This window comes from Rutidosis leptorrhynchoides, unplaced genomic scaffold (assembly GCF_046630445.1).
Source record: "Rutidosis leptorrhynchoides isolate AG116_Rl617_1_P2 unplaced genomic scaffold, CSIRO_AGI_Rlap_v1 contig85, whole genome shotgun sequence".
Classification (NCBI taxonomy): Eukaryota; Viridiplantae; Streptophyta; class Magnoliopsida; order Asterales; family Asteraceae; genus Rutidosis; species Rutidosis leptorrhynchoides.
Window position 1 is genome coordinate 1 of NW_027266877.1, and position 18716 is coordinate 18716.

The window sequence follows — 18716 nt, forward strand, 5'->3', positions numbered from 1 at the left end:
TTTCAAATCATATTGCAATTGTTATGACAGGACTCATCCCATGTGCAATTCATCTTTTCGGCCTATTTTTCATCCCAGAATCTCCAAGATGGCTGGTAAATAAATATATATAACCATCACATTAATTAATAAAAGAGAAGAAAATTGTAGAAGAAGAAAATGATCCTGACCATGAATATAGGCAAAGACAGGACGTCGCAAAGACTTTGAAGAAGCATTACAGAAACTTCGTGGAGAGAATGCTGATATATCCCAAGAGACGGCCGAAATCCAGGTTTTATATTTGCTTAGTCTTGATTTACATTTGTTGACTTGTAACTTAGATCACTCTGTAGACATGAATAAAAATGCGAACGTAATATTCGGAATAAAAATAATTGAAATAGCAATTTTTATTAGCAATCTCAATAATTTAATTTAATTTAATAAAAAGAGGGATACAAACTACTATTTCTTTCTTTGATCCTCGCTAGCTAATTTCGTCTTCTTCGTTGTGGAATTTTCTTTTCTTGTGCCTTTGTGCTTTGTGCGAGGCGGCGATTTCTTCGCTTATGCCTTGGTGCTTATGCGAGACGGTGGAATCCCGACAACGTGACGGCGTCTTCTTGCTTTGGCTCCTTGCTCAGAGCTTCTCCATATTTTTTCGTTCATTAAATTATGAGGAGAATCCTATTTATAATGTTGAGGAGGCTTGGGGTAATAAATGAGTAAATACATTGTTTTCCGTTTGATGATCATTCTGTATTAAACACCTTGTCATCACTTTGTTAATTTTGATTGATCTGACCAATGTGATATTCTGTTTTGGCTTGGCTCCAAGGTAGGAACTCAATATTTACTTCCTGTATTGTGTTTGTTTCCTTTTTGATTCATGCCTTGCTCAACACTACTCAATCTTCCATATTTCTTTTTCTTTTTGATCTTATTATGACAACATATGACAACATCTTTCTAGAATGTGTACATTTGATTCTGATTCTCATTGACATGGTTGTTCTAGAATACTTTTCTTATTTACTGTCTCCAGGGCTAAGGAGTCAATTACTGGACGTTCAATCTGGCTTCAATATGTTTGGGCCTCACGCTTCGAGTTGGAATGTTCTCTATGTTTTGTTCATGTTTGCTTTAGTCCTCAACTCCATGAATTTCGTTCATTTGGTCCTTATTCACACATTTGATTTTTTTTTTATATAACTATCATATCTTGAGTTTCGGACCTCCGATTGACATGATTCTTGCGACGTCAGAACCCTAAGGGTTAGGGCTACAATTTTTGTGTCTACCCTAAGGCTAATTTTTTTACCTAGAATAACGTGTCATTATTTTATTGGTTGTCAAAATTTCGATGTCTACAGATGCCCCCTTTCAAGACTTGGTTGCTAATACAAATTTAGTGAAGTATTAAGCGACTTAGTCTTGAAATCTTGATGCTTCCGGCCTTCAATTTTTCAAGTATGTTGAGCTTCTTCTTCCTTCGAGGATCAAGGTGAGTTTATTTTGTTTTGTTTTGTGACTGTACTCAAAATATTTGAGTTGCCTATGTATCTTCTTTAAGAAAAATCAAGTCATAACGTAGTTCAAAGATGCCCCGGTGTTTAGCCGAAGAATTTGGAGTAGTTTATTCTCGTACTTATGAGAGAATTTATTTGGGAAAAATTTAGTTTAATCTCGTTTCGAAGAATTTGATTTGGGACAAATTTAGTTTAATCTCATTTCGGAGAATTTGATTTGGGACAAATTTATTTTATACTCATTTCGAAGAATTTCATTTGAGACAAATTTATTTTATACTCATTGAGGAGTTATTTGGGACATTTTAGTTTAAAGGCCCATTGCGGAACATTGAATTTGATTTTAGTTTACGGGCTCATTACGGAGCGTTGAATTTGATTTTAGTTTATGGGCTCATTGCGGAGTGTTGAATTTGATTTTAGTTTAGGAGCTCATTGCGGAGCGTTGGTTTGAATTCTTTTAGTTTAAAGACTCATTTCAGAGCTTTGATTTGAATTTGATTTTAGTTTATGAGCTCATTGTGGAGCGTTTGTTTTCATAATTTAGTTTATACTCGTTGCGGAGCTTGATTTAATTTTAGATTATCCTCATTACGGAGATTGATTTGATTTTAGATTATCCTCATTAAGGAGATTACTTTAAGTTTAGTTTATCCTCATTGCGGAGATTGATTTAATTTTAGATTATCTTCATTAAGGAGATTGATTTAACTTTAGTTTATCCTCATTGCGGAGGTTGATTTGATTTTAGTTGGTGGTATAGGGGAGCTTAGAAATCGACTTCTCTTCGTCAGGCTTACTTATGTAGAGCTCATATTTCCTAGATTGGATTTATCTAGCTTCTTCTCCTTATTGCAGAGTTAGTAGTATTCTTTTCCTTCCTTGGGGGCTAGTATTTCCTTTAGCTTGAAACTCGCCTCGCTGGCCGCTGGTCCTCTGTCTAGAGACAGCCTTTCCTAATCTGGAACTAGTAATCCTCTGTCTAGAGCCAGTCTTTCCTAGCCTGGAGCTAGTAGTCCCACAATGGTTCATTTTTACGCTTTGCTTTAAACTTCTTTATGCCTGGAGCTAATCTCTCATAGCTTGGAGCTAGTGATTTCTTTGGCTTCACTTCATTTCAATTTTCTTGTTTTCATTTTTTTTTTTTTGGTGCCAGATTTTCCTTGCAACGGTATTTCTGGTCGACTCTCATGCAAGTACCGTCGTTGTCGGTTTTCGCCACTTGCACAGACTCATGTGATGGATGGATGGAGGTTTTGTGGTCGTGTGACTGAACTTGACATTTGACGTCAAGATGCCTACGTATCCTTTTGGGGAATCAAGTCGTTCCGTAGTTCATCGATGCCCCCAGCATTTAGCTAAGGGGATTAAGTAGTTTTATCTCATACTTGGGAGATTTTGAACAGTTTAGCCTCTTGTCCGGGAGGTTGGAGTTTCATTCTTCATTTGATAGGGAGTTCGACTTGCTTTCTTCTTGAGAGTCGTCATGAATTTGTGTAGAGTTGTTACTTATCACCGTTTCTTCAATTTCATGAGCAAGCGTTGCTAAGTCGGTGAAGGATTTGATCTTGGCAATTATTAGGCTTCGTCAGAGGATATAAATCATTCCTTGGATGCACATCTTTATCCCTTCTACTTCGAGAATTCTATCTTTGCATTTGATACTAAGTGCCCTCCATCTTTGAATGTAGTCCATTACCGGCTCTTCTTGCCGTCGTTCAATGGCGGACAACTCGAGTTTTGTGAACTTTCTTTCAACATTATAAAAACAAATGAGAATTTCCTTTTCGAGTTCTAGCCAAGAATTAATTGATTCCGGTTGAAGATTGGCATACCATTCAAATGTATTGTCTTCCAATGATCGCACAAATTGTTTAGCCAAGGTGTCTCCATATGTACCAGTGTTATTGCAAGTTTCCACAAAGTGAGCCACATATTGCTTGAGATTTCCTTTACCATCAAATTTGTTGAATGTTGGAGGCTTGTATTTGGCCGAGAGTGCGAGAGCATCAATTCTTGCAGGGTACGGCTTCACATATCTTAATGATGATTTAGAGCTTGAAGCTTCTCGATTGAAGAGTGCTTGTTCCACTACTTTCAATCAGGTGGGCTCATTGGCATCCAGCATAATTTCTTGTCCAACCGTCGAGTTGGCGGTGTCTATAGTTTCACCAAGGTCTATCTTCGGCTTGCTAGTGTTGTCTTCGAAGTTATTGATTGGTTGTTTTGCGATACTTTCGGTAGTTCTTTTCAATGCTTCATGGGATAATCCTACGGCTGCCAACCTTTCTACCAACGCCTTTAGCATCATCTCTTACATGTTCCTTGCCACATCTTCTAGCATGACCTTCATAGAATTGGTCGCATCCTCTTCTTCCTCGATCACAAACACACTAACAGAGTCCCAAGATGAAGAGAAATCATACTGGTAGTTAATCCTTGGAGAATCATCATCACTTTCTTCCATACTAGTTGTTGGTAACGGAGAGTCTATCTTCGAGTTAATTCAGATGCCCGACGGGACACTCCGAGTCTTAAACTTTCGCCTCGAGGTGGGATCAATGAGGTTTAGTTCTTTCATTTTTTAGAGCGGTTCGTCTTTACTTCGAAGCGAGTACAGATAACCTGTTGAAGGATGCCTTGAAGCCTTCAATCACATTCCTATCTTCGGGATTTTCATAAGTCTTCTTGGATTAACGGCAAAAAACTTTGGGCAATGCCGGGAGTTAGAGCCTGATCGGGGATAACAACAAAGCTAGGAGCAGAGACAGTCGAGCCATACGTAGCAACAATAGGGCCAGGAACAACCACGGAGCTGGGAGTGGCAACAGTCGAGCCATACGTAGCAACGACAGAGTCAGGAACAACCACGGAGCTAGGAGCGGCAACAGTCGAGCCATACGTAGCAACGACAGAGCCAGGAACAACCACGGAGCTAGGAGCGGCAACAGTCGAGCCATACGTAGCAACGACAGAGCCAGGAATAACCACGGAGCTAGGAGCGGCAACAGTCGAGCCATACGTAGACAGAGCCAGGAACAACCACAGAGCTAGGAGCGGCAACAGTCGAGCCATACGTAGCAACGACAGAGCCAGGAACAACCACGGAGCTAGGAGCGGCAACAGTCGAGCCATACGTAGCCACGACAGAGCAAGAACAACAACAGCGTAAGAGCTAGAAATAGCAGAACTGGCACTGGAGCTAGGAACATAACTGAACTTGCTCTTAGCCATCTTTTTCGGGTTATTTGCAAGCGAAGGATGAAAGGTAGTCGTCTCCCACTGTGGTCGCCAATCTGTAGACACGAATAAAAACATGAACGCAATATTCGGAATACAAATAATTGAAATAGTAATTTTTATTAGCAATCTCAATAAATTAAATTAATTTAATAAAAAGAGGGATACAAACGACTATTTCTTCCTTTGATCTTCGCTAGCTAACTTCGTCTTCTCCATTGTGGAATTTTTTTCGCTTGTGCCTTTGTGCTTTGTGCAAGGCGGCGATTTATTCGCTTGTGCCTTTGTGCTTTATGCGAGTCGGTGGAATCCCGACAGCGTGACGGCGTCTTCTTGCTTTGGCTCCTTGCTCAAAGCTTCTCCATATTTTTCTATCCATTGAATAATGAGAATGAGACCCCCTATTTATAGGATTGAGGAGGCTTGGTAATAATTGAGTAAATACATTATTTTCCGTTTGATGATGATTTTGTATTAAACACCATGTCAATACTTTGTTAATTTTGGTTGATCTGACCAACGTGATATTCTGTTTTGGCCTAGCTCCAAGGTAGGAACTCAATATTCACTTCCTCTATTGTGTTTGTTTTTTTTTTGATTCATGCCTTGCTCAACACTACTCAATCTTCTATTTTTTTTTTTATCTTATTATCTCAACATATGATAATATCTTTCTAGAATGTGTATATTTGATTCTGATTCTCATTGACATGGTTGTTTTAGAATACTTTTCTTATTTACTATCTCCAAGGCTAGGGAGTCAATTACTGGACGTTCAATCTGGCTTCAACATGTTTGGACCTCACGCTTCTAGTTGGACCGTCCGCTATGTTTTGTTCATGTTTACTTTAGTCCTCAACTCCATAAATTTCGTCCATTTGGTCCTTATTCACACATTTGATTTGTTTTGTATAACTTATCATATATTGAGTTTCGGACCTTCAATTGACATGATTCTTGCAACGTCGGAATCTTAAGGGTTAGGGCTACAATTTTCGTATTTGTCTTAGGGCTAATTTTTTATCTAAAATGACGTGTCATTATTTCATTTATTGTCAAAAAATTTGATGCCTACACACTCATTCATGAGAACTGTTATGCTTACTACCTTATAGGAATATATAGAAACTCTAGAACGCCTGCCAAAAGCCAAATTCCTGGATATGTTTGAAAGGAGATACGCACGCTCCGTCATTGTAAGTATTTCTCTCTAGGAACCTTTCCAAGTGTCGTGCATTAGCTTTTTTGTTTCCGTTCTTGATTTCTGAGTTTATATATATAACCAGATTGGGGTTGGACTGATGGTCGGTAAACAATTGGGAGGAATCAATGGAATCAGTTTTTATGCCAGCAACATTTTAGAGCAAGCAGGTAGTGATTGAAATTCTCTACTAAACTTTTAACATAAACAAACTAGGCAAAGATTTCAACTCTGTTATGAGACAGGGTTTTCTGCGGCACTCGGAACAATCCTATACGCTATTATTCAGGTTCTAAGCTCTTCAATACTATTGCAAACACAATATTTTATATTTATTTTTTTATGAAAAAAAGGCTTTTAACTGCAATTGAACTTTCTATTCTTTTCTTTTGTAGGTTGTTGTCACTGGTCTTATTGCAACAGTGATAGATAAAACTGGAAGAAAGCCCCTATTACTGGTAAAAAAATGATACTACTGCCGCCATAAATTATGTGTCATGTTTTCTAAGTAAAATGCATAAAAAAAGGGACAAGTATTTTAGCACGGAGGGAGTGGTAAACCAAAGTGAAATTTCCTTCTTCCTTAGAAGAACAGAGGAATTCGTACAATATAAACTTTTTTCTTCAGGTTTCTGCAACAGGGCTGGTAATAGGCAGTTTACTCATTGCCATTTCATTCTATCTGAAGGTAACTGTTAAACTTAAACTCTTATCGACTTACAACAAGCTGTATGTTCCTATAAAACTGATTCGGAGAACTTTTTCGAAAACTAGGTTCATGTATTGGCTCTAGAATCGGTTCCTTGTCTAGCTGCAGCTGGCATATTTGTAAGAACAGCCTTTTTTTTTTATAAATGTTGTATTTTATTAACCATCTGAGTTAAATTTGGCTGAGTTTGTTAATGTCACCTATCTTGACCCGTCAGATAAAATTACTCTGAAAATAATTGAAATATCTACTTTTCAGATTTTTGACAGTTTTTTAACGACATTATTTTTTCTTCGAGTGCAGCTCTTTATAGCTGCTTTCTCAGCCGGAATGGGTGCCATTCCGTGGGTTGTGATGTCCGAGGTAATCGAACTTTGCAGTACAAGTTTCAAAATTTTCCCTTCAACTATATACTTTCTGTTAATTTCACAAATCAAAATTTACTTTTTAATTCTTTGGTAGATATTCCCTATAAATATTAAGGGAGTGGCTGGAGGCCTTGCAACATTGGTGAACTGGTCTGGGGCATGGATAGTTTCCTACACTTTTAACTATCTCATGGGCTGGAATTCCTACGGTAAATACAACACAATTCTTAGCATAAAACCATTTGGTCTCGTTCTGAATACAACTTCCGTCCCAAAATATATTTGTCACGTTTCCTATATAAAATACATTTAAACATTACAAGTATTTTGGGACGGATCGAGGGAGTATTTGACTGGAGTGAATAGGGATGGAACTTGAAATTAGATATTTGGTGTTTTATATTTTCAGGCACCTTCGTTATATATGCTGGAGTTAATGCACTGACGATAGTGTTCATAACAATGGTCGTTCCGGAAACGAAAGGGAGAACCCTGGAAGAAATCCATGAAGCCATCAACAAGTAGGAATACAAAAGTTAAGGGTTTGAGCTCAGAATTTGGTCGTCCGGGAATACACCTCAATGTGCAGGGAAAGAACATTAATTTGATGAAGTCGAACGGAATAACCCGAAAGTGCTGAATCTCATATTTGACTTCATGGAGATGCATTTGCAACTTTTTTGTATTTTCATGAATTAAGGCGGTCGTTTAAGATGGCCTTGAGAACTCTGTTGTAAGCTTTTCGTTTAGTTGTTAAATTTATCATTATTGATGGAATAGGAAAAAAAAATCCTATTAGACCTTTACAACTTTTTGAGAACTGTCCGAGAAACCTTTTGGTTTATGCCCATCCCTACTACCAACAAAAGAAAGAAAAAATCGGAAGAGTTGCCCAAAAAAATCTGAAACTAAGATTTTATCATCTTATGTCCATTTCTTAATCACAAAGTTTTCCGTGTCACCTCCATTGACACAAAGCTTTCCAGAACAAAGGGTATCGACATCTGTTGATTTGCTTGTTTACGAAGCCTGCAATGACATTGTAGAAAGTCTCATTTCCTTGGAAAGGAAGTCATTTAAGGAGAAGAAAGGAAAGAAGAAAAGGAAGGTCAGATTATCAAATATGGCTTTAATAATTGCTTAAACGGTCTTGGAAGCTGTCAAAATCTATTTAGAGGCAGAAATGATGAAGGAATTGAAAAAAAAAAAAAAATTCAGTATGGGATCGAACCGGGAGATGTAGGAAAAGATAGTGCAGAAACTGTGTTAATGGACCAAACTGCACATGTGAAAAAGTTGAGGACCACTTTGTACCTTCTGAAAACGTTGAGGACTCAGCCACAATTAAGTCGAACAAGCTAGTCGGAGTTACGGCGGAGCACAGGAGATAGCTTGAAATGATTATGACGGTGTCGCCTATCCATAAGAAGTCTCAATTTAGTCAACAGCATGAAACTTCATAACGACTGATTCAAATTGTTTACCCTTTGATAGTAATTATATATATATAATTAATTATTATTATTATTCGATATCCACGAAAGGTTGTAACATTTGGGATGTAAAAATGAACCGCCAACTTTCAAATGCTATATAACGAGCACAAATATTGACACTGATCAACAGAGATTGTTTAGCATTATTACATCTTTAATTACAATAATTTTTCGTTTCCATATATTGGTGCGGAAAATGAAACCTTTTGGCAACAAGAATGGTGATGAGAAAAATATTTTTTGACGAAGAGAGTCAGGATAGTACTCCAAATAGTCCTGCAGATTTTGAAGAAGTGGGAAGTAGCGATGATACCGATGGAGATAGATCTCAATTATCATCAGGGAAAGGCGGGGAGACGCGTGGACAGCCACCGCGAAAATTTAATCGTGCTGTCGAGAAGGGCTCCAGCAGCAGATCTTTAGGGAAGAAAAGGCCTTCTGTTAATATTATCCGACCACAACTGCCTTCCTTCTTCTACCACGAACTAAGGAGATAATTGTAAGAGATAAGGTACATAGAGAACAATTAAGAGAAATCTTCAAAAATAGAAAATTATGCATGATTAAGAAAAATAAAGTACAGCTTATGTCGAAAGACAATACCTTAATTATTTGGTAAATCATCGATTCGATATATGAAGATGTATACATAAAGTATCAACATTTATAGGCTATCATCATCAGCATCATTGTTTTTTATCTTGTCCTCTCTTTCTGCAACCCTAACTTTGTATAGGCTAGTGTGTAGTTTTCAGAGTGCTTTGATAATAAAAATGTTAGGCCCAATTTTTTCATTATATAGAGAAAAACAGTAAATATACGCGAGCGATAGAAATGCTGCATGATTGGTTATTAGCGTTTAAAACGGGCCAGCCCATTACGTCGTCAACTTTAATGATTTTTTTTTTCCTTTTTTATATTCCAAATACAGATCCATTCCTCCAAAATACGTTTTTCAGAAGTCGAACTCACGTTCTTCCAATAAAAATACGTCTTACTCATTGAACGATATTCTGATCCACACTTTATGATTAATATAGAAGGAAACTTATATTATATACCCAACGGTGAAAATTAAAATTGACCCTGATTGTACGGCAGACATGAAAGCTTTACTATCTCCCATTCCTGAATAATTTAATGGGGAATATTCTTCCATTCTTGTTCCTTACCATTGAGATCAATATTATGTCCGTCTTAAAATAAATATAAATTTTTTAATATAATTTATATATAAAAATTTGTAATTATTTTGGGACGGAAGGAGTATAACATTACATTTGATTTCGAATCTTCATCTTAAATTTATTTTTGGATTAAGTTTCCAAAATAATTTGCCAATTGACCTTTTTAATTAAAAATCTTGATATTTAATTTTAGATATTTTGCCAATTGACCTTTTTAATTAAAAATCTTGATATTTAATTTTAGATATTTGTTTTTTGAAAACCGATCAAAAAAATTAATCTTTTTTAAAAGAAAAGCTGGACGAAAATTGTGGACTTCATTACATATCAAACATATAAAACATTATATATATAATGACACTATTGTCAGAGTAGGAAATGATATCCAAAACAAAAGAAGATAAAGAAAAGCATTTTTGTAAAATCAAATGGCTCGTTACATTTCACCATTGTTGTCTTCTCTTTCCATCTTGCTAGTATTCGTAATGTTCCTAACAGGTATGCATACATACCTACATACATACATTATAATTAACAGCTCAAAATGTCAAATTCAATTCTATTTAGTCCATTTGGTACAAAATGATTCTATTATGCGTTAATTACTTATTAACTTGTGATTTGAATTATAATTGCAGTGTTAATGACGGACGTAAATGGACAAGATCTGTCTATACAGGTTGCCGGCGTACCACCGGTTATTAGGAAGTGTCGCGGCGGACTAGGTTTATGCACGGCTACTTGTCGGAATGACTGTTGTGATCAAAATTGCGTAAATGCTTACCTTCATGGTATTGGCTCTTGCGTTAGAATCGGCTTCAGAGAGTTATGTACTTGTCAGTATGTTTGTACTTAATCAAGACTTACTTAGCTTGCTACTATATATAGAAAAACTCTTTTTTAGGGAAAGACCACGTTTGTGTAAGGGATACCGTTCATGATCTAATAAAACGAGAATTAACATACAAATATTGAAATTTATACGGAAAATGCCTTTATGGATCCCTAAACTTTACGTACATTAATCATTGGTTCTCTTAATTTTACTTGTTAACTATCGGATTTTTAAATTTGTAAAAAACATAACTATCAGATCCTTGATGTTAACTCTCCATCAAAACTGCTGAGACGGCTACTAGTCAACATACATGAACGGATTAATAAAAAATGAATCGGGTGAACCCAAAACGAACTGGATTAACTCTTAAAACCACCACTAACCACCACCGCCGGGCACCACGTCCGACGACCACCTACCAACGCTTCCAGGCACCACCTGCAGCCGTCAGCCACCATTTACCACCATCGACCAACGCCTCCGACAGCCGACCACCACTAAAAACCGCTTTGTCCACCACCTCCGGTATAAGTATATGAGTACATACTTATGAAGCAAGCCGACATAAATTCCACCGATCATTTGCGTATGTTTCGCTCAAACCAATTCGGGAGACCTAATTGCAAATGATTTCCTTAATATTAATTATCAATCTCTCGCGTTTTAATTTTCTGAGCAGGTTGAATTTTGAATTTGCAACAGGAACCATCATGATTCATGAATACAAGAGAAAGCACACATTTAAACCCAAACTCCAAAGACCTGAATCAATTAAGATGAACAAATCGAGGAAGAAATGATGCCCATGGCAGATCAACAAGAAAATCGAAGGAATAAACTTCAGATTCCCAGATTGAATCATACCAAATTCGTCAGATTCTTGATGTCCTACTGATAAAAAAATCAATTATACACATTTCTTTTTCAATTGCACCACCAGTTCTTTAATTTTTCAAAAAAAAAAAATTATAAGGATCGGTAAATTCCATATTATTCAATTGCACCACTAATTCTTCGATTCCCTACTAAATGGACTGGGTCGACCTTTGAAGAACGATGTTGACGATCGGCGTGTCGTCTTCTTCATGACAAATAGAGATCGAGAGCTAAAGAGACTGAGATGAAGAGATTGAGGCTGGAGACGCGGTGTAAATATGACGACGGGCTGGACGTCGACAATTGGTTGGGAGTGTGAGGGTAGCAGCTGATTTTGAGTGTAAGAAGGTTAAAAGATTTTATGAAGATCGGTTGTTTTTTTGAACAAGACCATTGCCTTAAAAATGGTAATGGATTAAACCTAATTTATTAGGGTTGAACCGGTTTATTTAAGGTTGACTGGTTTATTTTTTTAATCCGATTCATCTCAATAATTTGGTTCATGTGTCCGTTGACTAGGCATGTGACGTGATTAAAATGACCGTTTTGTTAGTAGCCACGTCAGCAGTTTTAACGGAAAGTTAGAGCATCCGCATTGTTGGTTTCGATTTTGAGTCTCAATTTCGTACACATCAGCGACATTTAGACAGAGAGAAAAAAAATTGGGATTTGTCAAAAATGGACTCCATTACATAATCTCAATAATGAAATCCTAATTTTTATTATAATATAAATATTAAAAATGATTATTGGTTTATGTAGTCTTTTTTCTATTTGTTTAAAGTGAGGTTGGATTGGAGGGATTGAGAGAAATTTTATAATGGTGACTGCCGCATAAACCACCACATAAATACTAAAAGAAAAAAATTTGTCTCAATTTAATTGTTGGGACTCGCATAGAAGATGCTTTTAACATCAAAACTCGATGGTTATGTTTTCACAAATTTATATGATTCTTATTCGGTGAAATGTTCTTTAAAGATATTATGTTAGACTAACCACAATAATAATTTAATAATTTGATATTTTTTTCGTTCGAGAAGTTAATTGGAGGATTTCGGAGAACGGACTCTGAGAATTTATAGATAGGGGTAAAAAAAGGAGACATATATTAGAATGTTACCATAATATGAATATGATATGAATTTTTAGGTGAATTAAGAAGAAATTTGGTGTGCCTTATATTAGCATCTTGATGATTAATTAAAACAATTATGTATAGGGAAGAAATTAATAATTTGATTGTAAATTTAACGTAGTATATTAGAAGTATATATAAAAAATAACTTAAAAATAAAACTAGAAACTTTGGAAAATAGTTTTTTGTAGTTTAAATTTTGAATTGAAAAAGTATAATCCAAGTATGGTTCAGGAACAGAAATCAACAATCCTTGAATCACAACCAACGATACATGCACGAAACCGATTACAGTCACCTCAATACGAGCCTTTAAAGCGTAATAAAGACCTGTAATCTCGTTGGCGAGCCTTAACTCCACCAACGACTACTGCTATCATTACCAAGTAAAGGGGGGATTGAATCATGGATTCATTCCAATATACATGGACACTCACACATGTACTCCTCAGTATAACATTATCTGTTACCTCCCTCCCCAAATACTTTAGTCAATTATTTCTATACATATATAGAATCTTATAATAATCGTATTCTTATTTTGAACGATAAAATGAGGCTAGTATTTTCTGGATCATCACATATCATAACTGGAAAAAGCTAGGAGTCATGCATGGTTGTCAAACTCGAGAGCCAACTCGTAAACTCAGCAAGTTGACAAGTCACCCAAGATAAAATTGTTGGATTAGATCGTCTTGAGAAACTTGAAATCATTGAAGGAAAATTGGTTGCAGCAAAAAAAGTGAAGAAGAAAGCAAGAGATAATGGTGACTTGCAGAAGAAGCAAGCAAGCTTGAAAAGGAAGGAAGATGTAAAGAAGAAGATAATCTCGACTAATCTAATCAAGAAGATGTTCCTGAAGTTGTTTAAGAAGATTTCGAAGATGGAAAGATCAAAACAATGCACTAAAAAGCTGAACAGGAAATACGAAATGGATTTCTACACAAAGGATAATTGCGCACATCGTCAAAACCACAGGAACCTTGGTGTAACTGTTACAAATCTTGGAGGTCCGACTGAAGAAAACAAAGATCGCTTCCCATCGGCCAGAGGACGCAATGTCAGAGGTCAGGACACCGTCGAACAGATTCAGGACAACATTGTGAACAACGACATATCTTCCAATTGACTTGAGGTTTCTTCTATCAAAAGTTTTCAATTTTAGGATTCTTATTTTATTGGACATGCTTTGATTTCCAGTTTCAGTTCTTCGAATAAGATTAGAATAAATTGGCAATATGTGGGTAGTTTCACTTGACCATTATGAAGTAGTTGCAAGTAGTAATTAGTCTGACATGGCCAAAAATTCACAATATGTTTGAGTTGGAAACTATGAACTGGAATTAGGGTTTTTCATTACAAGTTGTTGCAGCTGGATTTTTTGATTTGAAATCGTTAAGGAAGGTCCATTGATCGTTTCTGAATGATGAACTTGGAATTCTAAAACTTGTTTAAAGATTGCATTGGTGGGTTGCTTTGTTTTTATCATTTCAGTCAAGTTTCAATCAAATTCGAAGTAGAAGTTTATTTCCAGTCAAGTTAATCTTTGATTAAGTTCATAGAAGTATTTAGAAGAAGTTCAAATGCTGCTATGTAATTGATCAAGCTCAGAAAGAAAGTCAAGCAAAAAGTCAACAAAAATGGTGTCTTTGTCGATTTGGAGAAGACGATGATTTAGCTGTAATTTTTGCTTCTATTACAGTGTTACCGGTTCGTAAACGCGTTGAGGATTATTTTAAGGTAAAAATACAATCTGAGGTCACGAGAAAATTCGAAAGAGAGATCGTGCAAAAAGAAAACCATTTCTAGTTTTGGATTTTTGATTTTGCTTCTCTCTGGTTTTATAAAATCCATCTTGTAATTTCATTTTTCCATTTCGTTTAAGTTAAAATTTTGGACGTCTATATAAGGCTTTGTAATCGTCTTATATTTTGAGAATGGTATAAAGAAATCTTAAAATAGACATTTTCATCTTTTTACAATTTTAAAAGTTTGATTGTATTGGTTGAGAGAAACATTAATTATCCATCACCTAAATTAATTTATTTAAATTAAAAAATACCTTAAATATTTAGATTAAATAGTAGTTTAGTGATTAGGATCGATTCAAATAAAAAAAAATATCGATTCAAAATATTTTTTTTGTGGAGAATAGATGATCTCTACTTATTTCGAATATGTGAGTTTATCGTCTACATAAATGTTTTCTCTTAGACTCGAGTATGAGATCTTCTAATGAGTCATATGTATTAAGTATCTTAGACTCTTAGTATGGTTTGTGATATTAAAGATCGATACCATATCATTAACCAAGAAATGTCCAATTGAATTTGTTTGTACAAATGGTAAATAAGCAAAAGAGAAATTTTCCTACATAAAAATTACCTACAATATCAATATGAGTATACACGTAGTTCTAATTGAACCACTCTGACTATAAACAAAAGACAAGTGAGGGAGCAAATTATCTATTGGTAGTCGTGTCGGAGTCCGGATTTAAATCCGGACGTTGCTGAATTAATCGACAATATTAATCCAAATTAAGTAAATATAAGGTTAAAATGTTTTTTTTTTCTTTGATAAATAATTTTATTAAAACGTTCAAATTTTACGTCACACTACGTAATTTTTTAAATCAAAATATATTTAAATCTTCAAAAAAAAATTCTTAATGACATAAATGTTATAAAGTTATTAGACTTTATACAACAAAAACTAAATTAGAATGTTCAAATAACTTTTCAAAGCAAAGGAATAAAGAAAGCTTTTATAATTTACAAGCTAGTCATATTTAATACACTATCGTATATCTTTGTAATTCGTACAAACCTTGTCTTAACAGATAAGAAAAATAGACTACATTTACATTATAGTATATGGAAGTTGAACTTGGACTTCTTAGTCTTTACCTGCTTCTTACTTATATAAACCAAAAAACTAATTTTACCGGCTCGCTTATGTACTATACACTACTTCCGTCTCAAAATAAATGCAAATTTTTATATATAAATTACATGTAAAAATTTGTAATAGTATATTATTTACGTTTAGTTTCTTCTTTATTGTAAAACGCTTGGAAAATATAGTCATATTTGTTCAGTTGAGATTCCACGGTTTCATTTATTACTTGTAGTCCAAACGAGAGGAAAAAAAATTCATCTTCAATTTACGGGTTGCTTCCGGTGGTACCCAACTCTTTTTAGGAGTGAAATATACAGCCAATCAAATGTACACATTGTTGGAAAAAAAAATGCATCTTCAATTTACTGCATTTCTTCGTAATTACTACTACGATGGTCAATAAATTTTAGGAATCAATAATTTGATGGATACATACATACGTATAAAAGATCATAGTGTTCACATTGTTGGAAAAAATATTTTCAATGACAAATTTACAAACAGTCATTAAAATATTGTAAATTAAGGAGCTCGATTATGGAGCTTTCAATATAATTGATGAGCAAGTTATAAACCGAATAGCTAGTTACATCAACAAGTTCATCGGAAAATTATTTTTGAATCGATCCTAATATCTTGATTATTTTTTTCCAAGAATCTCGATTTTATTAGTTTTCCAGTGGACTTCTATTTTAATTTTTTTCTCTATGGACCTATATATTTTAATTATTTTTCCAGGGAAATGACCTCTTAATTAAGTTTTTTGATATATAAATATGAATTTATATTTATACATAGTTTAAATTAAAATATATTGTATTTCTCTTATTATTTTGTTATGTGTGCGAATACTTTAAAAAACATGTATTGAGAGATGGAGAGAGTAATTAATAGGCTATTTCGATTAAAACGATTTTGTTTGGTCTATTTGGATCTAACCTATAAATCAGATTTTATTCTATTCGATGAAAAATGGATTTGTTGATTGAAAATGAAGAAATCCAACTTTTCCTATGTGACCCTTTTTTGCATTCGGAAGTCAAATTGTTTTGATCCTCGATGATCAACTTTGGATTGTTATTTTTATTTTTTACTTTTTAAAAATGGATCTTATATTTAATTTGACTAATTAAATTTTGATTTGATTGGATTTATGAGGATATTTCACTTCTGCTATGTATCGATTTACAAAATAAATAAATATGTATCATGATATTTATTTATTTTTCCAAGAAGAAAAAGATAATACCTCCGTCCCAAAATAAATGCAAACTTTTACATATAATTTATATTGAAAATTTTCATGTATTTTGGGACGGGAGGAGTATTATTTTTGTTCACTGCCAATTATGTTACAAAATAAACATGATCAATGCCACTATATAAACACTACTCAACCAGAATGAAATGATATCTAAACATACAAAAATACTACTCCTTCCGTCTCAAAATATATGCAAATTTTTTAATATAAATTGTATGTAAAAATTTACATCTATTTTGGGACATAAATAGTATATTGTATAATCATCAAATGGCTCGTTTTATTTCATCTGCATTCTCTTTCCATCTTGCTTGTATTCGCATCAGGTAACTTACACGATAGATTACTATATTGAGGTGTATTCGTTGTGTGTCGGGAGACGCACAACGAACATTTAAATGTTCTATCACTTTCCTATACACAAATAATTGGTCAAAAACTGATTCACGCTGTTCAGCCGGTTTATAAACTAATTACTTTGTGATCATACACATGCAGTGCTAATGGTGGACTTGAAGCTGGTTAATGCTGGTAGTGTCTATACGGAAGGGGCAGGGCTTTGTGGGAACGACTGTAATGCAAGGTGCAAGTCACGACATCCAGGAGGCGACGGATCGTGCAATTACGCCATCAAACCTCCGATGTGCACATGTAATTATCCTTGTGGTCCGACGCCAGTACCACCAATCATCAGGAAGTGCAACGGAGGACAAGGAGTGTGTTCTGCAGCTTGTCGCGATAACTGTTGTAATCAAAAGTGTGCGAAAGCTTACAAGCAGGGTATAGGGTTTTGTACTGATATTGGCAACAACTCATTGTGTAATTGTCAGTATGTTTGTTAGAGTCAATACATACTAGAAAGAAAGAAATCCATGTATATGTATATATATGCATGATTTTATGTTCATATAGTAATGAACATATAATAAAATGAGAGTTTAATATATATACATGCAGGGGCGGATCCACATATATCTTGGGTGGGATCAGGGTCCCACCCAATTTTTTGACAAAAATAAATTACAAGAATTAAATATATAAATTTTATTCAAAAAATAAATATCAATGTTGAGTGTAGTGGTAAGGTGTCTTTTGAATGTACCAAGTCATCTGGGTTCGAATCCAACGTGATCCACCATTTGTTATTTTTTTTTTTTTTTTCTTTTATTTTTTAAATTATATAATATCCATACATCTTTACATATATGATTGCCAAAGTTTTTATCTTTACATATAATATTTATTGATATACAATCCTTAAATATAAATTGGATAGTATATATAGTCCTCGTAGTCCTTCAAATAAATTCTAATATAACAAAATTATTTAAATTAATTAAAAATTTTGTCGATTAGTAAAATTAATTATTATTTATGATTAATTTTTTTATGTAGTATGATTTAATTTAATAAAAAAAATTCGCGGTGCGACTTAAAAATGTGAGACGAAGCGATGGCGGGAGCAACGTCGACGATTGTGGTGGTGCAAGAATCGTCGGGTTGAGGTTGAAAGGAGAAGTGTCGTGAGAGGTTTTTTAATTTCATGAGAAATGAATTGAGAATAATTATAAAAAAAAAAAAGTATTTAAAGGGTTCAGATTGCATTTGAGGTCATTTTGTGTCTTTTAGAAAAATTGATGAGGGCATATTTGTAAGTTCGTGTAAAACAGTAAAACACAGCGAAATCCGCGCGCGTCGGTTTCGTCAATAATATCTCCATTATTGGCGAAATCTCTGTTCACGAGTTTCAAGCAATTTCGGTTTCATGAATACAGTCAATTAATGAATTTTGAATTGACAAATCATAATCCGTTCAAATCCGTTCCTTAAAAACGCGAACCAAACGGCCCTCAAGCTATACGATATAGGTTTTGACAACCATTTCAGCATTTAAGGATATAAAAGTACCATTGGTCCAAGAAAGAAAGGAAGAAAAAAAAAGGAAAAAACTACAGCTTATTTCATTAATTTCTATCTGGTGAGGCAC

The 18716-nt window shown here is 34.6% G+C and overlaps 2 protein-coding genes across 2 annotated transcripts; both read left to right on the forward strand.

Moving 5' to 3' along the window:
• Positions 1-23: 23 nt before the first annotated feature.
• Positions 24-8391, forward strand: LOC139885183 (sugar transporter ERD6-like 7). The gene is made up of 13 exons (XM_071869125.1): positions 24-95; positions 182-274; positions 5867-5947; positions 6038-6122; positions 6198-6241; positions 6348-6410; positions 6581-6640; positions 6727-6780; positions 6965-7024; positions 7124-7238; positions 7439-7550; positions 8008-8137; positions 8248-8391. The coding sequence occupies exons 1-13, from the start codon at positions 24-26 to the stop codon at positions 8389-8391; spliced, it is 1113 nt and encodes a 370-aa protein (XP_071725226.1).
• Positions 8392-17232: 8841 nt separating this feature from the next.
• On the forward strand, positions 17233-17571 carry LOC139885170 (defensin-like protein 183). Its single transcript, XM_071869115.1, has one exon. The coding sequence runs from the start codon at positions 17233-17235 to the stop codon at positions 17569-17571; it is 339 nt and encodes a 112-aa protein (XP_071725216.1).
• Positions 17572-18716: the final 1145 nt, after the last annotated feature.